Here is a 17,850-nt window from a genome sequence, read left to right as displayed (position 1 = left end):
GGCCCCCTCCAAAACTGGCCACTCACACCCCAAAGTCACCACTTCGGAGTGTGTCGCGATATCAAGCTGGCCAACCACCACACTTGGCTGCCCTCGCTGGTCGCAGACCCTAAAAGTCATGTGAATGAGTCAAATATGAAGAGAAGCGTTCCCACCACTGATTCGACCCGAGCTCTGTTCGTGCATGAACGGGTGAAAAATATCGAGACCAAAGTGGAGGCCGAAGGACTCGAGGCATGGATTTACTTAGACTCATCGGAGGCATGGAGGCTATCGTCGGTCTTGCCCCAGACGGGAAACCGCAGCAGCATGCTGGATCACGGGTGACATAGCTCACGTGGGTACCAGTCCTAGAGCGGGGCGACGGCGATAGCCGACGGCATTCCGCTCCTCGCATCCTCCATTCGACCAGCCGTTGGGCACCAACCAAGAAGACACCATCTAAAACCTGCGTCTGGCGGTCAAGAGAATCGATGCAGCGCCCGAGCCCGCAAGAGTAAGTCCGGGGTGTCAGCGACGATGGATATGCAGAGAGCCGCTAGAATCTGCGTTCCCGTGCTCGACCGACCGTTGGCCGCCCCACACGGAATGCATTGTTCAATGTCTCACACATGGAACTCGCCCCTCGCTTACTACGTAGGGAAGTTCCCTCAGGCCCGGGCTCGAGCATCTGTGTGTAAGTCAGCCTGCGGGCAGCCGTGAATGGAAACGAGAAAACAGCCATAATTGAGACACAGGTGGCCAAACAGTGTGTCCCCGAATACACAACGAAGGCTCCTCGAAGCTCACGTACGACGTCTCAAGAAGTCGGTGTCTTCTCTGTCCCACGTGGGGCAATCCTTGATGGTGACTCGACGGGGTAGCGTAGCGAGCACCCCGCGTGGAGCAAGAAATCCCATAGCATCAACCGAATGCCATTGAGGGGTTAACGTTTTTCTTCCCGCAGAGAGAGGGAATGAGAATGGTGCGTTGCGGCTCACAACTCCGGTTTCGCCGACCGAGGGAACTTCTGGTGGAGCTGATAACCATGCCTATTATGACTGAGACGTGTGCACTTGATGAAGATCGTGATGATCCGGAGGTGGGCGTGATCGCCCTGGGCGAGCTAACTACACTACTGCAGAAGGATCTTGCTTGCTAAATCTGGAAGCTAACTCGGAATGCCATCGGATCTGAGCACAAGACCTGCTTCTGTGCCCGGAAGCTGTTCTGCGCTAGCAGTCACCTGAGAATGCTCGCCTCCGTTGCTCCCCGAAAGTTGGCGGCTCACCGCCGCCAAAAGAGGCTGACGATGCTGAATTTCAAAATGCCATTTCGCAGCTGTCCAGTCCCAGCCGTGGTTGAGCCTTGTCCGGCCGTCAGCTTCGCAGATCATGGCACGCCGCCCCCGTCATGTGCCGGAAGAAAGGTCATATTTGCCTTCGTTTCTCAGCTGGGCGTTCAAGCAGGGCGGGGTAGCCGGCCGGGGGAGGCCTGTATGAACAGGGGATGGGATGACGGCCGAGTGCATGCAACTCCGCACGCCATGAACTGCCATGGCTGGTGAATGGCCGAAAAACCTCACAGCAACCTTCCTGCGGGAGCCCCAACGTCAGCCGGACCGTCCCATGGTGACCGCGACTTCCGGACGGAAAACCGCCGTGCGAGTTGTCGATCAAGACATCAGCCACGGCCAATTGACTTTAGTTTCTTTGCAGACTCATATCTTTATCCACCAAATTGGGCATCGGGAGGTCCGGGACGACCCAGCGAAAGACGTTAGATTCTGGCCACATTTTCATAGGCTTAGCCCGGAGAAGGGTGACGGAAAAGCCAGTCGGTCCCCGCAACAGTGCAAGTCGACGACAGCGGGCCCCGGGCAGTGGGATTACCGGTCTCAGGGAGCTGCCCAGAAAGAGGCTGGAAAACTGACAGCACAGCAGCTGACGACGCCAACTCATCAACACCGAACACCGGCTCCCTCCGAGGCCTCACGTATGACGTAGAATGTGGCGCAAGAGTTTGAAACTCAACGTCGCCGGCCGCCGTCGAGGCCGGCGGTCCGTAGTTTGAACCTGATCATCGGAGGTGAGGCGCAAGCGGGTCGGCCGGTGAACGGCGGCCGTAGCCGTGCACTTGCTGGATCCCAAAATTCACAGTCCCTCTTGCCAGTGCCAATGGCGAGAGGAAACGGTGCTGGCAGCGAGGCGTGTGAAAAGATCGGCTGGCCAGGACCACCCCGGCTCCTTCCCGCTCTCACGCCTTGACTCCGCAGGCCGGCCCTTCAAGACGCGGCCAAATCAGGCTAGTGTGGGTGACTGGGCGCTTAGACCGTCTATTTTTCGAACCGATTTCTGAGAATCAACCCAATCAGAGAAAAGAAACGTCTGAGAATGGCAGGCACAGCAGTATTTTTCAGCCCAATCAGAGCCAGAGGCGGCCCTCTTTCTCCCTCATCCTGACGACTTGGCATCCCACCCCGGCTAGTTCCCCCACCTCTCTCCCAGACGCTACCCATACCCACCACTTGCACCACACCTCGAGTCTCGCATGGATGCAATGCACCAGCGCGGCCATCCCACAGCTGCCCAACCGGCCCTCGACTTTCGGCCGACTTACCGCTCGCCCTGCTCCAACTCGGTGGTTCTCGCAGGTCGAGCACGCACACACTGCTCTAATTATACTACCTGGAGCAGGGAAGGTGCTGGTGGGGGGCGCGAGCCACAGTGGTCAAGAATGGCAGGCGCAGGGCGGGCTATTGCGGGCATGGCAAGCATGGCAGGCATGAGACAGGGTGGTAGCTGCTGCGAGTGCTCCCCGCAAGTGCCGGCCGAGGGCACACTGCACCACTGGACTCTCATGGGGCTCGAGCCACTGTCCCGTCCGGCACAGTGCCTATACCTGGTAAAAAGGTTCCCGTCCTGGCTCTGCTCTCTTGGTTGCCCTCCCGCCTCACCTCACCCCCAGTAACTATCACACATATTGATCCCGACCCCCCGCCGCTGGTCACGGTTTACAGGGGACCCCTCTCCATTGTTGCTCGTTTCTCTTTTCCCTCCCCCCCCCCCCAGTTCATTAGCTCAACTATCCGCCATCGGTGTCGTGCCGTCTCGGATCAGATCACATCAGATTTTGTGACCCGCAACCGTTGCGTTCCCATCCCGGCGCTTGTGCATGCATGCCCGCTGCTTGTTGCGGTGAATCCCCCCGACATACATAACTTCCGAGGGACGCCCGCCCGTGGCCCCACCCTTCCGGAATCTCTCCTCCCGGTTCTGGTTTTCGACAGTAATTAAGCAGGCACACGAAGCTAGACTCGTCCTGTCTGTTTGCAAAGGTGGCAGTGACATACGATATCACAAAACGACCAGAAGATCTCTTATCAACTCTGGGTGTAAACCGGAGATCGCCGGCTACGGCAATAGAATCAACGACACTTCAGCGTCTGAGCGATACACACCGATATGGTACGCTCGATGGGCATTGGTATAAATGGGAATTGTGCGGGGAACTAACAATGGCACAGGAAACAGTACGATTCGCCGCGATAGAGCGGCAGCCTCAGGAGATGCGAGAGAAGGCGCGGGGGCGGGATGTGTTCTTCTCGACGGCAAGGGTGGAGGAGAGGCCGTACTCGGTATACACCGAGTTCATGGAGTCGGATACCGAGATTGAGCAAGAGGACGATCACGAAGACGACTCGGAGGTGTACAGCGAGTTTGGGGATCTGGAAGGGATAGACGAGGGCGAATGCTCACCTCGCATCAGCATCGGCTCGGTAAGTTCCCCTGACAGCAACGGTCAAAAAAAGCTTGGGATGGCTTACTCATTGGCACTTAGTCCGGGGGGCAACCAAGTTTCACGACACTATCAACACAGGACGAGGTTCACACACCCAGCTCGCTGCGGCACCGGCCGTTTTTGTTCGACCATGACGCAAAGCAGCAAGTGGAGGGACCCAGAGGACCTCACTTGTTTCGCAGTTCCATGTCCTCGGCGCAGTCGATCGAGCTTCAGCATGCGCTCTCACTCTCACCCGTCACGCCGAAGAACCCGCATCTGATGGACCTGCAACTTCAAAACTTCCATCCTACTCCCCTCCCCAGGAAGAGGCGCGACACCGGCCCCTTTCAATTCACGGACGAGGAACTTGACACCTCGGCCCTTCCCGACTGGACCCCGGAAATGGTCGCCCAACAAATGCTCAACGCCGGCGTTGAGCTTGCCGCCTCGGAGAGATTTGTGGAGAACGATATCAACGGCGCCATCCTCATCACGTTGAAGTTTGAGGACCTGAAAGAGCTTGGGATCGCCTCGTTTGGCGTGAGGACACAAATATGGGACGAGATCCACAAGATAAGGGATCTCAAGAAGCCGGAGCCAATGCCGGAGACCCCTATCGAAGACGAGCCGGACAAGAAGGTGAAGAGGGAGCTGCGAAGGCAGGAGAGCGGTGCTGGAAGCCGAAAGCAAAAGCCGCGCGTAAAGGTGAACGACGTCATCTCCCCTCTGGAATCAGTGTCGATCGTGGGCATTGAGCAGGTCCTGCCAAAGCCCCATACCTGCTCGAAGGGGGAGAACTGCGCCAAGTGGAAGCGGAATCAGCGGTTGATGGAGGCTTTCAAGAAGGATCACCCCTTCATCAACGACAATGGTATCATCATGGTCGCTGGCGACCCCGGAAACCCGGAGACGGCCGGCGCCATTGTAGCGAGCGATGACTTCCGTCCCGTATCAGACGCTGTGCCCTCGGTGGTCGCTTCGTCGGATGTCATGGGCCCAGGCAGCTTGCCGCCCCTTCAATATCTTCAGGAGGCCGCGCTACGCAATCTCAAAGCAAGAGACCCCCAGGAAAACGTTCGGCAGTTCCTCGACTTCCAACGCCCGCACGCCGGCGCCTCCAGTGAGGTTCCTCCGACACCCCCGTTTGAGATCTTCCCCCAGGGCAACCAGAAAGCGGCACACGCAGGACTCCGGGGTCTCCCGAAGCTTGCTATCCCTTCTCAAACAGCGGTCACCGCTCAGAGGCGGGAGCCACAATCGGCACAGGCCCGGTCTGCTCGCCCCGTATCGCAAGTCATCCCGTCATTCCGGGAGCTCAGCCCGTCCTCCGATGAGGGTACCCCCACCCCCACCGCACCGTACCGGTTCGGCACTCCCTTCTCAGACATGGATGTTCCTATCACGATTACAGAGCTTCCTCCTGTCTCGCGCGACTTCTCCCAGTCAGTCCCGCCAGACATGAACTACCGTCACAACCCGGCGCCCCGTTCCATGTCGCGCAACACCATCCGCCGGCCGTCCTTTCCCGTCATGCCGGCGCTGGACGAGAACTCGATCGTGACTCCCCTTACCAAAGCACCCAACGGTTCTTTCTCTCAGCGCGTCGGTCAGCGTCCGCTCCAAGCACCTCCCCGTGCTCAATACCCCTGGACGCAGACGGAGCGCCCGACCCTCGAGAAGGCCGTCCCTCCCATGCCAGGCTCCGCGGCCACCAGCACAAACACCACCACCACCACCAGCACGGTAAAAACGGTCAACATCAACGGCCGGCTGTCCCCCATCAGCGACAAGCCCCAAGTCGACATGACCGGCGGCAGCGCCATCTCCTATCAGGGCCTGATGCGCAAGCGCAAGACCAAGATGCTTCGGCACGAGTGGCACGAGCACTTCTTCACGCTCCGCGGCACCCGCCTGACCATGCACAACAAGGACGCCGCGACGGCCGCCGCCGCCACCGCCAACATGAACAAGACACTTGAGTACATCGACATTGACGACTACGCCATCGCATGCGGCGGCGCCGCCAGCGGCTCCAAGCTGAACGCCGCGTTCAAGGCCATGCACATCCGCCGGAGCAGCGACGACGCCAAGGCCAAGGGCGACGTCGCCGCCTTCAGCTTCCAGCTGATCCCGCAGGACGCCAAGGGCGGCATGCGGCTCAAGAAGCGCGAGAGCGTCGTCCCGGGCAGCGCGTCCTCGGCGGCCGCCGCGGGCAAGGACAAGGACGTGCCGCCTCCCATTGAGGGCGCGGCCAACGGCACGGGCAAGACGCATCACTTTGCGGTCAAGGGCAGAGATGAGCGCATCGATTGGATGCGTGAGCTGATGCTGGCAAAGGCGAAGAAGCAGAAGGGTGAGGGGTTTGAGGTGAGTGTTAATGGGAATATGATTTAGTGGAGGGGTTGGGTGATGGGTGATGGGTGAAGGTTTTGGATTCTGATGGCGGACAAGGGTTTTTTGGATGATGATTGATGACCGGTATATCTGTTTGCGTTTTTGGTTTGGTTTTTCCTTTTTATATCCTTACTCCTTTTGGCTTCTTTCCTTCCTCTCTCTACTCTTCTTCACTTCTTTTCGGGCTCTTCTTTTCTTCTTTTTTTCTTCTTCTCTACCTGTCACGATGATACCTTTTTTCACCTTTTCTCTCTCTTCACACCTCTCCCTCCTGTTCTTTTGTTGTCTCTGCTTCTCTTGAGGGTTATATCCTGGATATCCTGCATGACCTGGCGTGGTTTGGCGTTTGACTTTTTCTGCCACGGCTGGAAGGGGATGAACGGTTTGAGGGACTAGATGCGCGCTTGAGATATGGCAACATATTGACTACACTCGCTTCAATGGATGATGAAATGAATGGTTTGGGATGGGAGTGTTTGGTGGAAATTGTAGTTAGTTACCTATGTTATGTTTAGCTGATATGAAAAGTCTGTGCCTTGAGAACTATCGGAATCTTTTTAACGTGTTCGTGGATGAGTGTTGCGTCCGGTAGGGCTCCCCCCTCAACATAAGTTGCGTTGTGGGCGTTGTTATGAGCTAGTTGTATTTAGTTGATGATGAAAGGTAGATTTTAAATCGTTTAAATTTCTTATTGTGTTAGTGAAAGTGTGTATCAAAATGTTTTAAATTCAGGACGACTCTCTCCTTAAACTTCAAGTTGCGTTCATCCTCAGGAAATGCATTCATCCTAAGTTGTATGATATTAAGCCAAACAATCCCCCCAAAAAATAAAAATCAGGCTTGCCATTACTATCAGAGTGAGAGTTCATATTCACTCCTTGCTCAAGCATGTTAATTGAAACTGTAACGTTAAGATGGCCTGAAGAGCTGCTTCACATTACATTGCAAATGGCCCAGCGAAGGAATTGATGCGTGTTTCGTTTTAGACATGATAAACATACACCCAGAACCTCGTCTATTTTGTACAAGTACATCTAGATGCAGACCAGGAGAACGGCAAATGGGCCTTTTCGCCTCTTCCCAGTCCCACCCACGATAATTATACAACCAACCAACCTAACCAACCAACCCACCCACCCCGTTCAGACCCTTCCTCAACCGACCACAGAACAGCCTTCATGCCCGGGGGACGGGGGCAGGCGAGGAGAGGGAAGGGGAGGAGAGGGAGGGGGCGGGGGCGCCGGCGTTGGCCGACATCTCGAGGCGCTGCAGGTCGGCCTCCTTCTGGACGAGCTCCCAGTCGACGTGCTTCCACCACTTCTCGGCGTAGCCCAGCTTGCCGCGGTCGGGGGCGCCGACGCCGAAGCCGTAGTCCCACAGCCACACGTGCTCCCACGTGTTGATGCACAGCACGGGGACCAGGTCCGTGCCGCCCGGCGCGTGCGCCACCCGCCGCGCCGTCGCGCTGCCCGGGCCCCCGCTGCCCCACCGGCTGCTGCTGCCGGTTCCGTACGCTGTCTGGTCGAGGTAGGCCCGGCCCGTGGCGATGCCGGCCTCGGTGCCGCTGCCGGCGGCGGTGTTCATGTCGTGCTCCTGCCGCCGCCAGTGGGCTGCTGGGTAGGGGGACCCCGCGGCGTAGGTGGTGAGGACCTTGAAGGATACGGGCAGGCCCGGCTGCGAGGTCTTGACGAGCCACACGAAGCCCGGGCCGAACATGCCGGCGGCCGTGTAGACCATCTCCTGGCGGAGGGTGTCCATGGAGCCGAAGGACTGCTCGAGGCGGCTGCGCAGGGGCTCGGGCACCTCGACCGGCTTGGGCGAGATGTGCTTGAAGAAGAAGTGGTTGTTGTGCGCCATGCTGGCGTGGTTGAAGATGGGTGCCGAGCCCGGGTCGCGGGCGGTGCCGAGCAGGATGTCCTTGATCTGGTGGGATTCGTAGTCGGTTTCTGGAGGGTCTGTTAGTCTGCCTGTAGAGACATAGGACAGGAGAGGGAGAAAAGAACACACCTGCTGTCAAGATGTTCAGTTTCTGCAGCAGATATGTCTGGTACTGGGTCCAAGAGATGTTGAAGGCGGCGGGCGACAGGAAGTCGGAAATGCCATTTTGTGTAGCCTCGCCCTTCAGGTCGTAAGAGAGAGGGGCGAGGGCGTGCATGGATCGTGCCTGGCAGGCCAGCGGTAGCAAAGTCGACCTCGCGGGCGCACCGACTCGCGGGCGCATCGCTATCCTTAACCCTGGGCGCAGCATGGTCGGTCTGCGGTGGGTTTTGTGGTCCGGGGTTCGGAGGGTGAAGGAGCCCGGGCGGCGTATCTCTCCTTTTTCTTTGGGGAGGGGTATCGTCGGAAGAGGAGGGCGTTGAGTGGTGTTGAGCGCTGTACTGTCCCGCCCTCGTCGTCGCCGCTTTTTTTGCCGAATCTCGCGGCTTGGGGAACTTTTTTGGTTGCAGGGGGGGTTGCTGGATTCGGCGCCTAAGAATTGAGGCAGGGGAGTGAAGTAGCATACCCTAACCCTTGAACAAACCCCGCAGTCCCCTTGGTGCGGCAGCTCTCACAAACAGACCAAGTTCATTTCACCACAATGGCTTGGAGTCCAACTTTTGGGCATATCTTGCGCTACTCGCTATGGTATTCAATACGCTAATTATCTGTCCTTTACCGTAAAAATACTCCCATCCATGCCTGTTAACTCCGACGCAAATGCAGACTAAGCCAAGTGAACTGTTCGGACACACACCGCCCAACAGCTGGAGCACCGAACCGAGCGAAGCTCTGCCCCGCCTCGCAATGGAATGTCGACAATATGTCTGTTATACAGCCTTCTTCCCTCCCTCCTGGTAGGCTATTAGATGTCGTTCTCAACCATACCCAACACATCCAGCTCCGTCCGGACCATTCTCTCAAATTCCTCCCTATCAATGCCCGACGCCCGCGAGAGCAGGAACAGGCTCCTGATGCTGCGCGATATATGCTGCTTCACACCGAATTCGGTCTGTTCACGGCGCTCGGCTGCCTCCTCGAGCCTCGTGACCGCCTGTGATGCGTTGGAGCTGGCGCTACCAGGGCGCGGATGAGCGAGCACCCACGACTCCTCCTGGCTATTTCGGGAGCCAGCTGAGTGCACTGACTCGGGTTTGATAGGGATAGGCTGAGCTAGCGTTGGGCCATTTTTTGTTGCTCCATTGTTTGTTGTTCCGATGACGTTCGCGGGCGCCGGCCTTTCCAGGCCTTGAGGGGGAAGTGGCCCGACATGTTCGGCGTGCTCCCTGAGGTTCGCTTCCTCGTCGGGATCGTGGTTGTCCATGGCTGGTTGGACCGAGTCGTACTGGGCAAAGTACGCATCCTCGGCTTCGGTAGACTGACCGGGTTGATTATCTGCTTGGGCCGTTTGCGCAGTTGCTCCTGGAGCCGGCGAGCGCTGTACCCCTGGTGTCCTCGATGGCGTAGCGTCGTACCGGGCCCAATAATCGTCATCGTCGTCTTCATCGTCGTCCACCGTAGCTTGCGCGTTCCAACCACTCTTAGTGTTGCTTATGGCACTGGCGACTGACAAACCATTGCTGTTGGATTTTGTCGCCTCAAACAGCCGTTCGGCTTCCGCCACGTCGGGGGAGCCATTGAAGGTATCAAGGGTAGCAGGGCCGGCGACCCCAACCTCACCCACTCGCCAGCCATCACCTCCACCATCGGGGTCGCCGGTGCAGTAGACCAGCCGGAAGAAAAGGTGGAGGTCGTCAAGAACGACCATGGCCTGGAGCGTCTCCTGATCTAGTCGTTTGTATCTGATGTTGGTGCCGTGGTCCCAGTCCACCTCAACCTCGCCAGAAACCGGGTGGGGATCCAAGTCGCCGCTTCGGGCGACACTCGTCAACTCGGCCACCTTGGAAGGATCGTAAGTTAGGAGGCGGACCCATGGTTCTGTGGAAGCCGACGATAATAGCTGGACTCGCTGTCGGAGAATCGGCGATAGTGATGGCAGCACTGTTGTGGCAGGCTCTGTCGAGGCAGCCGCTCCAGGTAGAGCTGAAAGCACTGGTGTCACAGTGTTTTGAACGTTTGGAGGGGCAACATGTGATTGCGGGGGTGGGATGGCCATTGCGATGAATGATCGACCGTGTGTGTGAACGAGCAATGTTAGATTTACTCAGGCCCAATGCGAGGTCCAAAGTAGGTAAAAAGAGAAGAAGAGAAAGCAAGGATATAAACGATGGGATATGATCTGGGGGCGGAACGTTGGTGTGTCAAGCCCAGGCGATTTGATCACATGGGACTATTCGTCACGAACCAGCCAACTGCCAAGTTTGTCACTCAACGATACAGCTCCTGTTCGGGCAAGGTCCAGGCTGAAGCACAAAATCAGTCACAGAAAAGGTATGTGACGATAAATAAGAGAAGAGAAGTGAAGTGAAACAAACAGATGAGAAATCACTCCTGCAGACGGTTGAATCTGTGCCACAAGCTCACACAGCAGGCAGTTTGGGGAGGGAGGTGGGCCAGGCCGACCACCATGGACCCACCCATGTCAGTCAGAACTGGGGGAACTGCGATTTCCGATGCAAGCTCTCCGGCTGCCTGTTTGGTCGTAACTGCCCTTCCGTACTGCCGCCGACTCCACCCATGCAGTGTCGGGCATTTCAGCCAATTGAGTAGCCTTAGCGATTCGGACGGAGGGAACCAATGAACAAGGGGAAGTTACAGCAATCGTCCATTGTCTTGTGGGGGACCTCAGTCCAGGCAAATTACCGAAGAGGATGCAATGCGGTTGGTACATTCAGCCCGAGCGACACGAACACAACGTCGGCTGCCGGAGTGCCATGCCCGAAATGTGGGACAGTTCCGAACGGTTTGGGAAGCTGCGTGGGGGGAGGTTGGGGTGTCTCGAGGGTGTCAGACGGAAGCTCCTGTATGTAAGATGAAGCTTGCTGTTTCATTGCTTGGTTGTCTTTCGGCGTTTGTTCCAACGGCGATTGCGATAACTGCAACTATGTAGGTAACCAACCAACTGATTAACTAACCAATGCGATTGCTGCTTATCGGAGGCTGCCGAGCGGCCCAGGCCCCTGCAGACCGGAGCGGCAATGTCGTCACCACCTGCCAGCAGTTCAAGAAAATTATTCTGCCAAATCGGACTGCCAGGTTGACGGATAACAACGGCTTCGAGCGCAACCGCCAAATCGTCTGAACACGTCACTCCAGAACTACGTTCACATCGTTGGCAGCATTTCTAGCTTCTGATGCATGGCCGCGGCATTGAAACGCACCGCAAAAAATACAGGAGGATTTCTTAGCACACGTGAAGTATCAGGGAGGCAACAAGGGAGAACAAGGGAGAACAAGGGAGGCAACGTGCCCGACCGAACATCTTCAGATCCGCTACGAAAGATATATTTCCTGCAGCCCGGAAATCGACCGGCCTCACTGTTATGAATGTCACTCAAGGGCGACCGCCTCAAGGATGAGGGCTCTCGTCTGCAAGTCACGGCCGCCGGGGCCACGGCTGGCCTAGTTGCTCGGTATGACCTCCCCATGTCGGAATCAAACCGTCACCAAGCCCAGCCCTAACACCCGCTAACACTTCCCCCTCTCCAGCTTTGTCATCGCCCCCCTCGACGTCGTCAAGATCCGCCTCCAACTACAAACCCACTCCCTATCCGACCCCCTCTCCCACCGCGACCTGCACGGCGGGCCCATCTACAAGGGCACGCTCCCCACGCTCCGGCACATCCTCCGCTCGGAAGGGATCACGGGCCTCTGGAAGGGCAACGTGCCGGCGGAGCTCCTGTACGTGTGTTATAGCGCGATCCAGTTCACGACGTACCGCACCACGACGCTCCTGCTGCACCAGACCCTGGGCGAGGGCACGCTGCCGCCCTCGGCCGAGTCCTTCGTCGCCGGCGCCATAGGCGGCGGCACCGCCACCGCGGCTACCTACCCGCTGGACCCTGCTGCGCACGCGCTTCGCCGCCCAGGGCAACGATCGCGTGTATGCGAGTCTGTGGCGCGCCGTGGCCCAGATTGGGTCGTGAGGAGGGCGCCCGTGGGTTTTTTCGGGGTCTGGGACCGGGCTTGGGCCCAGATTATTCCGTATATGAGCTTTTTTTTTGCGACGTACGAGACCCTGCGCCCTCATCTGAGCGAGCTGGAATTGCCGTTCAGTAGTAGTAGTGCCGTGGCGAGGACGATGGCGAGCGTGATGGCCAAGTCGAGGACGTTTCCGCTTGATCTGGTGAGGAAGAGGATCCAGGTGCAGAGCCCCACGCGCGGCCGGTACGTGCATAAGAATATTCCGGAGTATTATGGTGGGACGGTCGGCGCGCTGAGGACGATCTTGCAGAGAGAGGGGCTTAGGGGGCTGTATCGGGGGTTGACGGTTAGCTTGCTGAAGGCGGCACCGGCGAGCGCGGTGACCATGTGGACTTATGAACGGGCGTTGAAGTTTTATAGCGGGGTTGGGGAGAAAGGGGAGGAACAGAGGCTGTAGGATAGGAGGATGCGATGTGATAGATACCCTAGACGATAGACTGTACGTTTGTGTAATGATATCATCAACAGTTCGAGGGCTGAGAACGACCGAGAGACAACCCAGTCAAGCCCCTTTCACACAAAGCAAGTTTATCTATCCGACCGAATCTCTTCTTAAATGTAATGGTACAAACGGACGGGCTATGCCATCAAACCTCGCTATCTCGCCATCTCTACGCGCGGCTCTCCCCGCCTTTCTTTTTTTTTTTACCTCCACCTCAGTCAAGCCTTTTCAAATGTAGCTAGCTTCATTCATTTATTTCCCCTTACGCACCCACGCCTCCAACGCCTCCCTCGCATCCCGCACCCCCTCATGCACCTTCCTCTGCGCCAGCTCTGCATGCACACGAGCCATATACACCCCCTTCTCGACGCCCTCGCGCGCCCGCAGATGCGCATCCGCCACCGCCGGCACGCGCTTCTCATACTCCCACGCCAGCGCGCCCACATTGCCCATCGTGACGGGCAGCACGGTCCAGGCGGCGCCCAGGCCGAGCGCCAGCGGCGCGGCGCCGCGCACCAGCACGTTGCGGTTGCGCGCCACGATGCTGCCCGCCATGCCCGCCACCAGCACGTAGATGAGCCCCGGCATCAGCCGCTCGCCGCTCTCGCGTGGCGGCGCCAGCGACGCTACCGTCGACGTGAAGGACCGCTCCGCCGCGAACGCCCGCGCCATCGCCCCGTTGACGGCGTCCTCGGCCACGCAGGACTGCGCGTACACGAAGAGGCGTGCCTGTCGGATTTGGGCGGCCAGCCGGTCTGTGGGCGTGGGAGCCCGCGTGCGGATCACCGTGGTGGGGGTGGTGGAGTCGAGGGGGGATGTGGAGGGGACGGGTGGTGCCGGGGTGGTGGCGACGGGGAGGGGCTCTTCGGAGGGCGAGGGAGGGGCGGGGGCCGGGATGAGGGCGGTGGTGGTTTCTGCTGTTGTTGGGGGGGGTTGGGCGCGCGGGCTTGGTTAGGGCGAGGATGTCCGAGTCATCATAGATGAGCTTTCGGAGCTGGAGTTTTTCGGGACCGTGTTAGATCGGGGGGAAGAGGGGTTTTTGGGGTGGGGAGGGGTGTTCGGGTTATATACGTACATACTGGCGTTCGCTGGGCGCTTCGGCGTGTGCGGTCCGGGGGTAGAAGGCGACGGTTCCTACCAGTGCGGCAGCCGTCAGCGGCGCAACGCGCTGTATCGAGGCGAGTGGAGGTTAGTATTTGGTATTCTGAGGTTATGAGAAGCAAAAAGTCAGAGATTGGATGAGCACGTACCCGCTGCAGAAGCACTCGAGAAGCCATTTGTCCACCCAATTGAGACGTCTCTCTCAAGCTCTCAAGAGTTCCGGTAGTGGGCGGGCAGCAGCTCCCGGTTGGTGGTGGGCGAGGAGCTTGGATGCTAGCTGGGTCCGAGGTTGTGAGGCGTGGGTAGAAACCAGGATTGGGAGTTGCAGGCGCACTTGCGGCTATTTCCGGGAACGGAGCTTTATCACGTTCTGGAGATCCGGATGTGGGTGCCAATAGAAGATGCGCAAAATGGACTCAGCCAAACTTTTTTGGTCTTTTTTGGTCTAACTGTGGGGCTAGATTTCGGGCCTGGAAAAGGATGGTCCGGGAACTCGGAATTTGCTGCTTCCATCCATGTCATTCTTTTTGAGTCTGGATTAATCCCACTTTGATTGACATGTACATGTAGATTCGAACTAGCTACGAAACAGGAGCTTCCACCACAACAGACGGGAACCTACAAATCAACACCGAACCGGGACCACCACCGAGCGAGGAGATCTCAGATCTCGACTTCCGAATCCGATCTCAATGCTCTATTCAAGTCCAGCATATCAGTAGCGCTCGGCGTCGTGATCACCTCCGCCTCCGATCGCCGTGTTTCGCGCCCTCACCGACGCCGGGGCCCGTCATGATAAGAACTGTGACGCGGCCGAGGCAATGGCAACGATGGGTTTACTCGAGCTGTCTATTACAGCGTGCAGTGCCCCCCGCAGCTGCCCGTCAACAGCCCCGGTTCACAACTTCGCACAAGGCGAATCACTTCGGATACCACCAGCCCATTGCGCCAGTTACCCATGCACCAATAACCCGCGAGGATGACTTCGTTTTGCGCTCCGTCTTCGACTACCCCCAGTTTTGGCAGGACTTTACCAGCGTTCCGGGCGGCATCCCCGTCGGTCTCTTCCGAAACTCGTTCCTGAAAGAGCCTAGGGGGATGCTCACCTTCGCCTATGTGAGCTTAAAGAAGGCCCGGGCCGTCGTCGCCAAGGTGCTCGCCGCATCATCCGTCACCGAGTACCGCCTTATCGTCCGGGACCTCGACCGTCTGAGCGACATCCTCTGCCGCGTGCTCGACATGGCCGACTTCGTGCGCGTAACCCACCCCGACCCCGAGATACAGCAGAATGCGAGCAAGGCTTGGGAGTCGGTCTACGAATATATGAACGAACTCAACACCATGACGGGCTTACACGACCAGCTGGCTACGGCGATGGCCAATCCCGATGTCACGGTCGTCTGGTCAGAGGAGGAGAAGACGGTGGCCGAGGTACTGAAGTTGGACTTCACCAAGTCGGCTGTCAGCCTGCCCCAGAAATACCGCGATCGCTTTGTCCAGCTTTCGTCAGAAATCAGCGCGGTCGGGTCCGCTTTTGTTCAAGAGATGGCGCCGGAGCAAGAAACGGTCGTCCTCCCCAGCAGCGATCTCAGGGGCATGGATCCCGTCCGGGCGCGGGACCTGACACGGCGCGGCAAGGTCTACCTCCCCACGCTAAGCGGGGAAGCCGTCATGGCGTTGCGTACTGTGCACGACGCGGATGCGCGCAAGCACATTTTCTATGCCTCCCGCACCGCGTCCCGTCGATCCGTTCAGATGCTCGAGTATCTGATGAGGCTGCGATCCGAGCTGGCTAGTCTCTCGGGCTTTGAGAGTTACGGCCACCTTGCCCTGAGAGACCGCATGATGGCGAAGAGCCCGGAAGCCGTCGACCAATTCCTCCGTGCGCTGGTTGAAAGCAATAGGCCCAAGGCCATGCAAGAGATGGCCGAGCTCTTAGCTGAGAAGCAGAAAGCGTACCCACAAACGAACAGCCTTGACCCCTGGGACAAGGACTACTACTCAGACATCATCCGTCGGCCGTTGAGGGTAGCCGGGCGCCAAGGTGACCTCTTATCGTCCTACTTCTCGCTCGGCGTTGTCATGCAAGGGCCTATCTAGGCTGTTTATGGAGCTGTACGGCATCAGACTCGTCCCGAGGCAGCCCTTGGTCGGGGAGACATGGCACCCCGACGTGCGCCGCCTCGATGTGGTGTCAGACACAGACGGCCACGTTGCCGTTTTATACTGCGACCTCTTCACCCGTCCCAACAAGTCCCCGAACCCCGCCCATTTCACCCTCCGGTGCTCGCGCGAGATCTTCGCGTCGGAAATGGAAGAGGTCTGGGAACAGACCCAGCAAAGCAACCAGAAGTCCATGTTCGGGAGTCCCGAGCTTGCGGCCACAGACGGCATGACCTTTTCGAGACACGGAGACAGCATCAAACAACTCCCGACGATCGCCCTGGTCTGCGACTTTCCCCAGCCCTCCAAACACGGGGACCAGCCGGCCCTCCTGAGCTTCCTCCAGCTTGAGACATTGTTCCACGAGATGGGCCACGCGATCCACTCGGTGCTGGCACGCACGTCGTTCCAGACCGTCGCGGGCACGCGGTGCGCGACGGACCTCGCCGAGCTGCCGTCGACGCTGATGGAGTTCTTCGCGGCCGACGCGGCCGTGCTCGGCCAGTTCGCGCGCCACCACGAGACCAACGAGCCGCTGCCGTACCGCATGGTGGCGCAAAAGGCGCGCCAAACCCGCCGCTTCGAGGCCCTCGACACCGAGAACCAGATCGTCACGGCCATGTTCGACCAGGCCCTGCACTCCCCGCGCGCCGGCGAGCCCGGGTTCGACCCCACGGCCATCTTCCACGCCCTCCAGCGGACGCACAGCTGCGCCCCGCCCGACCCCCCTGGCACCAGCTGGCCGGGCTTCTTCGGCCACCTGTCCGGCTACGGCAGCGTCTACTACAGCTACCTGTTCGACCGCGTGCTGGCGCAGCGCGTGTGGGACGTGGTCTTCAAGGCTGGCGAGCGCCGCGCCGCGCTCAGCCGCGAGAATGGCGAAAAGCTGAAGCAGAGCCTGCTCAAATGGGGCGGCGCGCGGGATCCCTGGAAGTGCCTGGCCGAGGCGCTGGATGATGATAGGCTGGCGGAGGGCGGGGAGGAGGCCATGGCGCTGGTGGGGAGTTGGGGGTCGACGAAGCCGAGGTGACGGGGTTGTATGTGTAGTTGTGTGGCTACAAAAATCTAGATAATGCCCAACGATATACGATATACGATATATGGACTACGACATTTTCCGCTAAAAGAGATGATAGGCGGGCAAAAAGATTTCATCTGGTGGTTATCAAGCAACAAGCCGTGTCGAAGAAAAGAAACAGCACTCCTATTTGCAAAGTTTAGAAGATATTGAGACTATTTTGGAAGGACTCAGATACCTACCACAGCGGTCGGCTAGTCGCAGCCGTGGCGTTGGGTTTTCTGCAACAGAGTTGGTAAAAGCAGCACTGCCAAAACTGGTTGGCATCTCCGAGCAATGGCTGAAAAGGATTTAGCAAACGCCATGTTTGATACCGTCAAATTCCAGAACATGCGTAGCGCTGACAGGGGTTACACTCAGAGTGGGCCAATAACTCATCTGCAATATTACTTCTTCAGCCCTGTACATTCCTCACACGCGACTCAAAAGATCTAGACCACCTCGTCCAGCCTTACCCGTGGTTTTCACCCAACTTCATCCCACCATTATCCCACCACTGTCATTACTTTTTCAACGTCCGGCGCGCGCCATAACGCGTTCATTTTACCTCTTCGCCTTCTCCATCACCACTATCAACCCTCACTTACACCCCCCATTAACAATCTACACCCGCCCAAAATGCACCCCCCAACCCACCACCACCTCCTCCCCCTCCTACACCAAGTCCTCCATTGGCAACCGTAAGTGAACAACAGGGCCATCCATCCGAGCTAGAGGTTATTAACGGGAGATAAGAATAGCTTCCTCTCAATCGCACCCTCTGCGACGCTTCCCTCCCATCAGGAAATAAAAAGACGGGAGCAGGATGTCCAACATAGGTTCAGCGGTT

At 58.1% G+C, this 17,850-nt stretch overlaps 6 protein-coding genes across 6 annotated transcripts; 3 read left to right on the top strand and 3 right to left on the bottom strand.

Annotated features, from left to right (window-relative positions):
• Window positions 1–3,496: 3,496 nt before the first annotated feature.
• Window positions 3,497–6,552, top strand: CHGG_00991 (uncharacterized protein; the record flags this gene model as incomplete). Its single annotated transcript, XM_001220211.1, has 3 exons — window positions 3,497–3,757; window positions 3,859–6,129; window positions 6,529–6,552. The coding sequence occupies 3 exons, from the start codon at window positions 3,497–3,499 to the stop codon at window positions 6,550–6,552; spliced, it is 2,556 nt and encodes an 851-aa protein (XP_001220212.1).
• Window positions 6,553–7,332: 780 nt separating this feature from the next.
• On the bottom strand, window positions 7,333–8,404 carry CHGG_00990 (uncharacterized protein; the record flags this gene model as incomplete). The annotated part of the gene is made up of 2 exons (XM_001220210.1): window positions 7,333–8,102; window positions 8,164–8,404. 2 exons carry the CDS (start codon window positions 8,402–8,404, stop codon window positions 7,333–7,335), a joined length of 1,011 nt encoding a protein of 336 aa, XP_001220211.1.
• A 594-nt stretch (window positions 8,405–8,998) lies between these two features.
• CHGG_00989 (uncharacterized protein) lies at window positions 8,999–10,249 on the bottom strand (the record flags this gene model as incomplete). Its single annotated transcript, XM_001220209.1, has 1 exon — window positions 8,999–10,249. The coding sequence occupies one exon, from the start codon at window positions 10,247–10,249 to the stop codon at window positions 8,999–9,001; it is 1,251 nt and encodes a 416-aa protein (XP_001220210.1).
• Window positions 10,250–10,976: 727 nt separating this feature from the next.
• On the top strand, window positions 10,977–12,634 carry CHGG_00988 (uncharacterized protein; the record flags this gene model as incomplete). Its single annotated transcript, XM_001220208.1, has 3 exons — window positions 10,977–11,060; window positions 11,593–11,666; window positions 11,743–12,634. 3 exons carry the CDS (start codon window positions 10,977–10,979, stop codon window positions 12,632–12,634), a joined length of 1,050 nt encoding a protein of 349 aa, XP_001220209.1.
• Window positions 12,635–12,897: 263 nt separating this feature from the next.
• CHGG_00987 (uncharacterized protein) lies at window positions 12,898–13,956 on the bottom strand (the record flags this gene model as incomplete). Its single annotated transcript, XM_001220207.1, has 4 exons — window positions 12,898–12,903; window positions 12,983–13,384; window positions 13,755–13,847; window positions 13,930–13,956. The coding sequence occupies 4 exons, from the start codon at window positions 13,954–13,956 to the stop codon at window positions 12,898–12,900; spliced, it is 528 nt and encodes a 175-aa protein (XP_001220208.1).
• Window positions 13,957–14,572: 616 nt separating this feature from the next.
• Window positions 14,573–16,973, top strand: CHGG_00986 (uncharacterized protein; the record flags this gene model as incomplete). The annotated part of the gene is made up of 2 exons (XM_001220206.1): window positions 14,573–15,859; window positions 15,924–16,973. 2 exons carry the CDS (start codon window positions 14,573–14,575, stop codon window positions 16,971–16,973), a joined length of 2,337 nt encoding a protein of 778 aa, XP_001220207.1.
• Between the last annotated feature and the right edge of the window lie 877 nt (window positions 16,974–17,850).

This window comes from Chaetomium globosum, genomic scaffold (assembly GCF_000143365.1).
Source record: "Chaetomium globosum CBS 148.51 scaffold_1 genomic scaffold, whole genome shotgun sequence".
Lineage (NCBI taxonomy): Eukaryota > Fungi > Ascomycota > Sordariomycetes > Sordariales > Chaetomiaceae > Chaetomium > Chaetomium globosum.
This window is presented reverse-complemented; position numbering and strand designations above follow the sequence as displayed.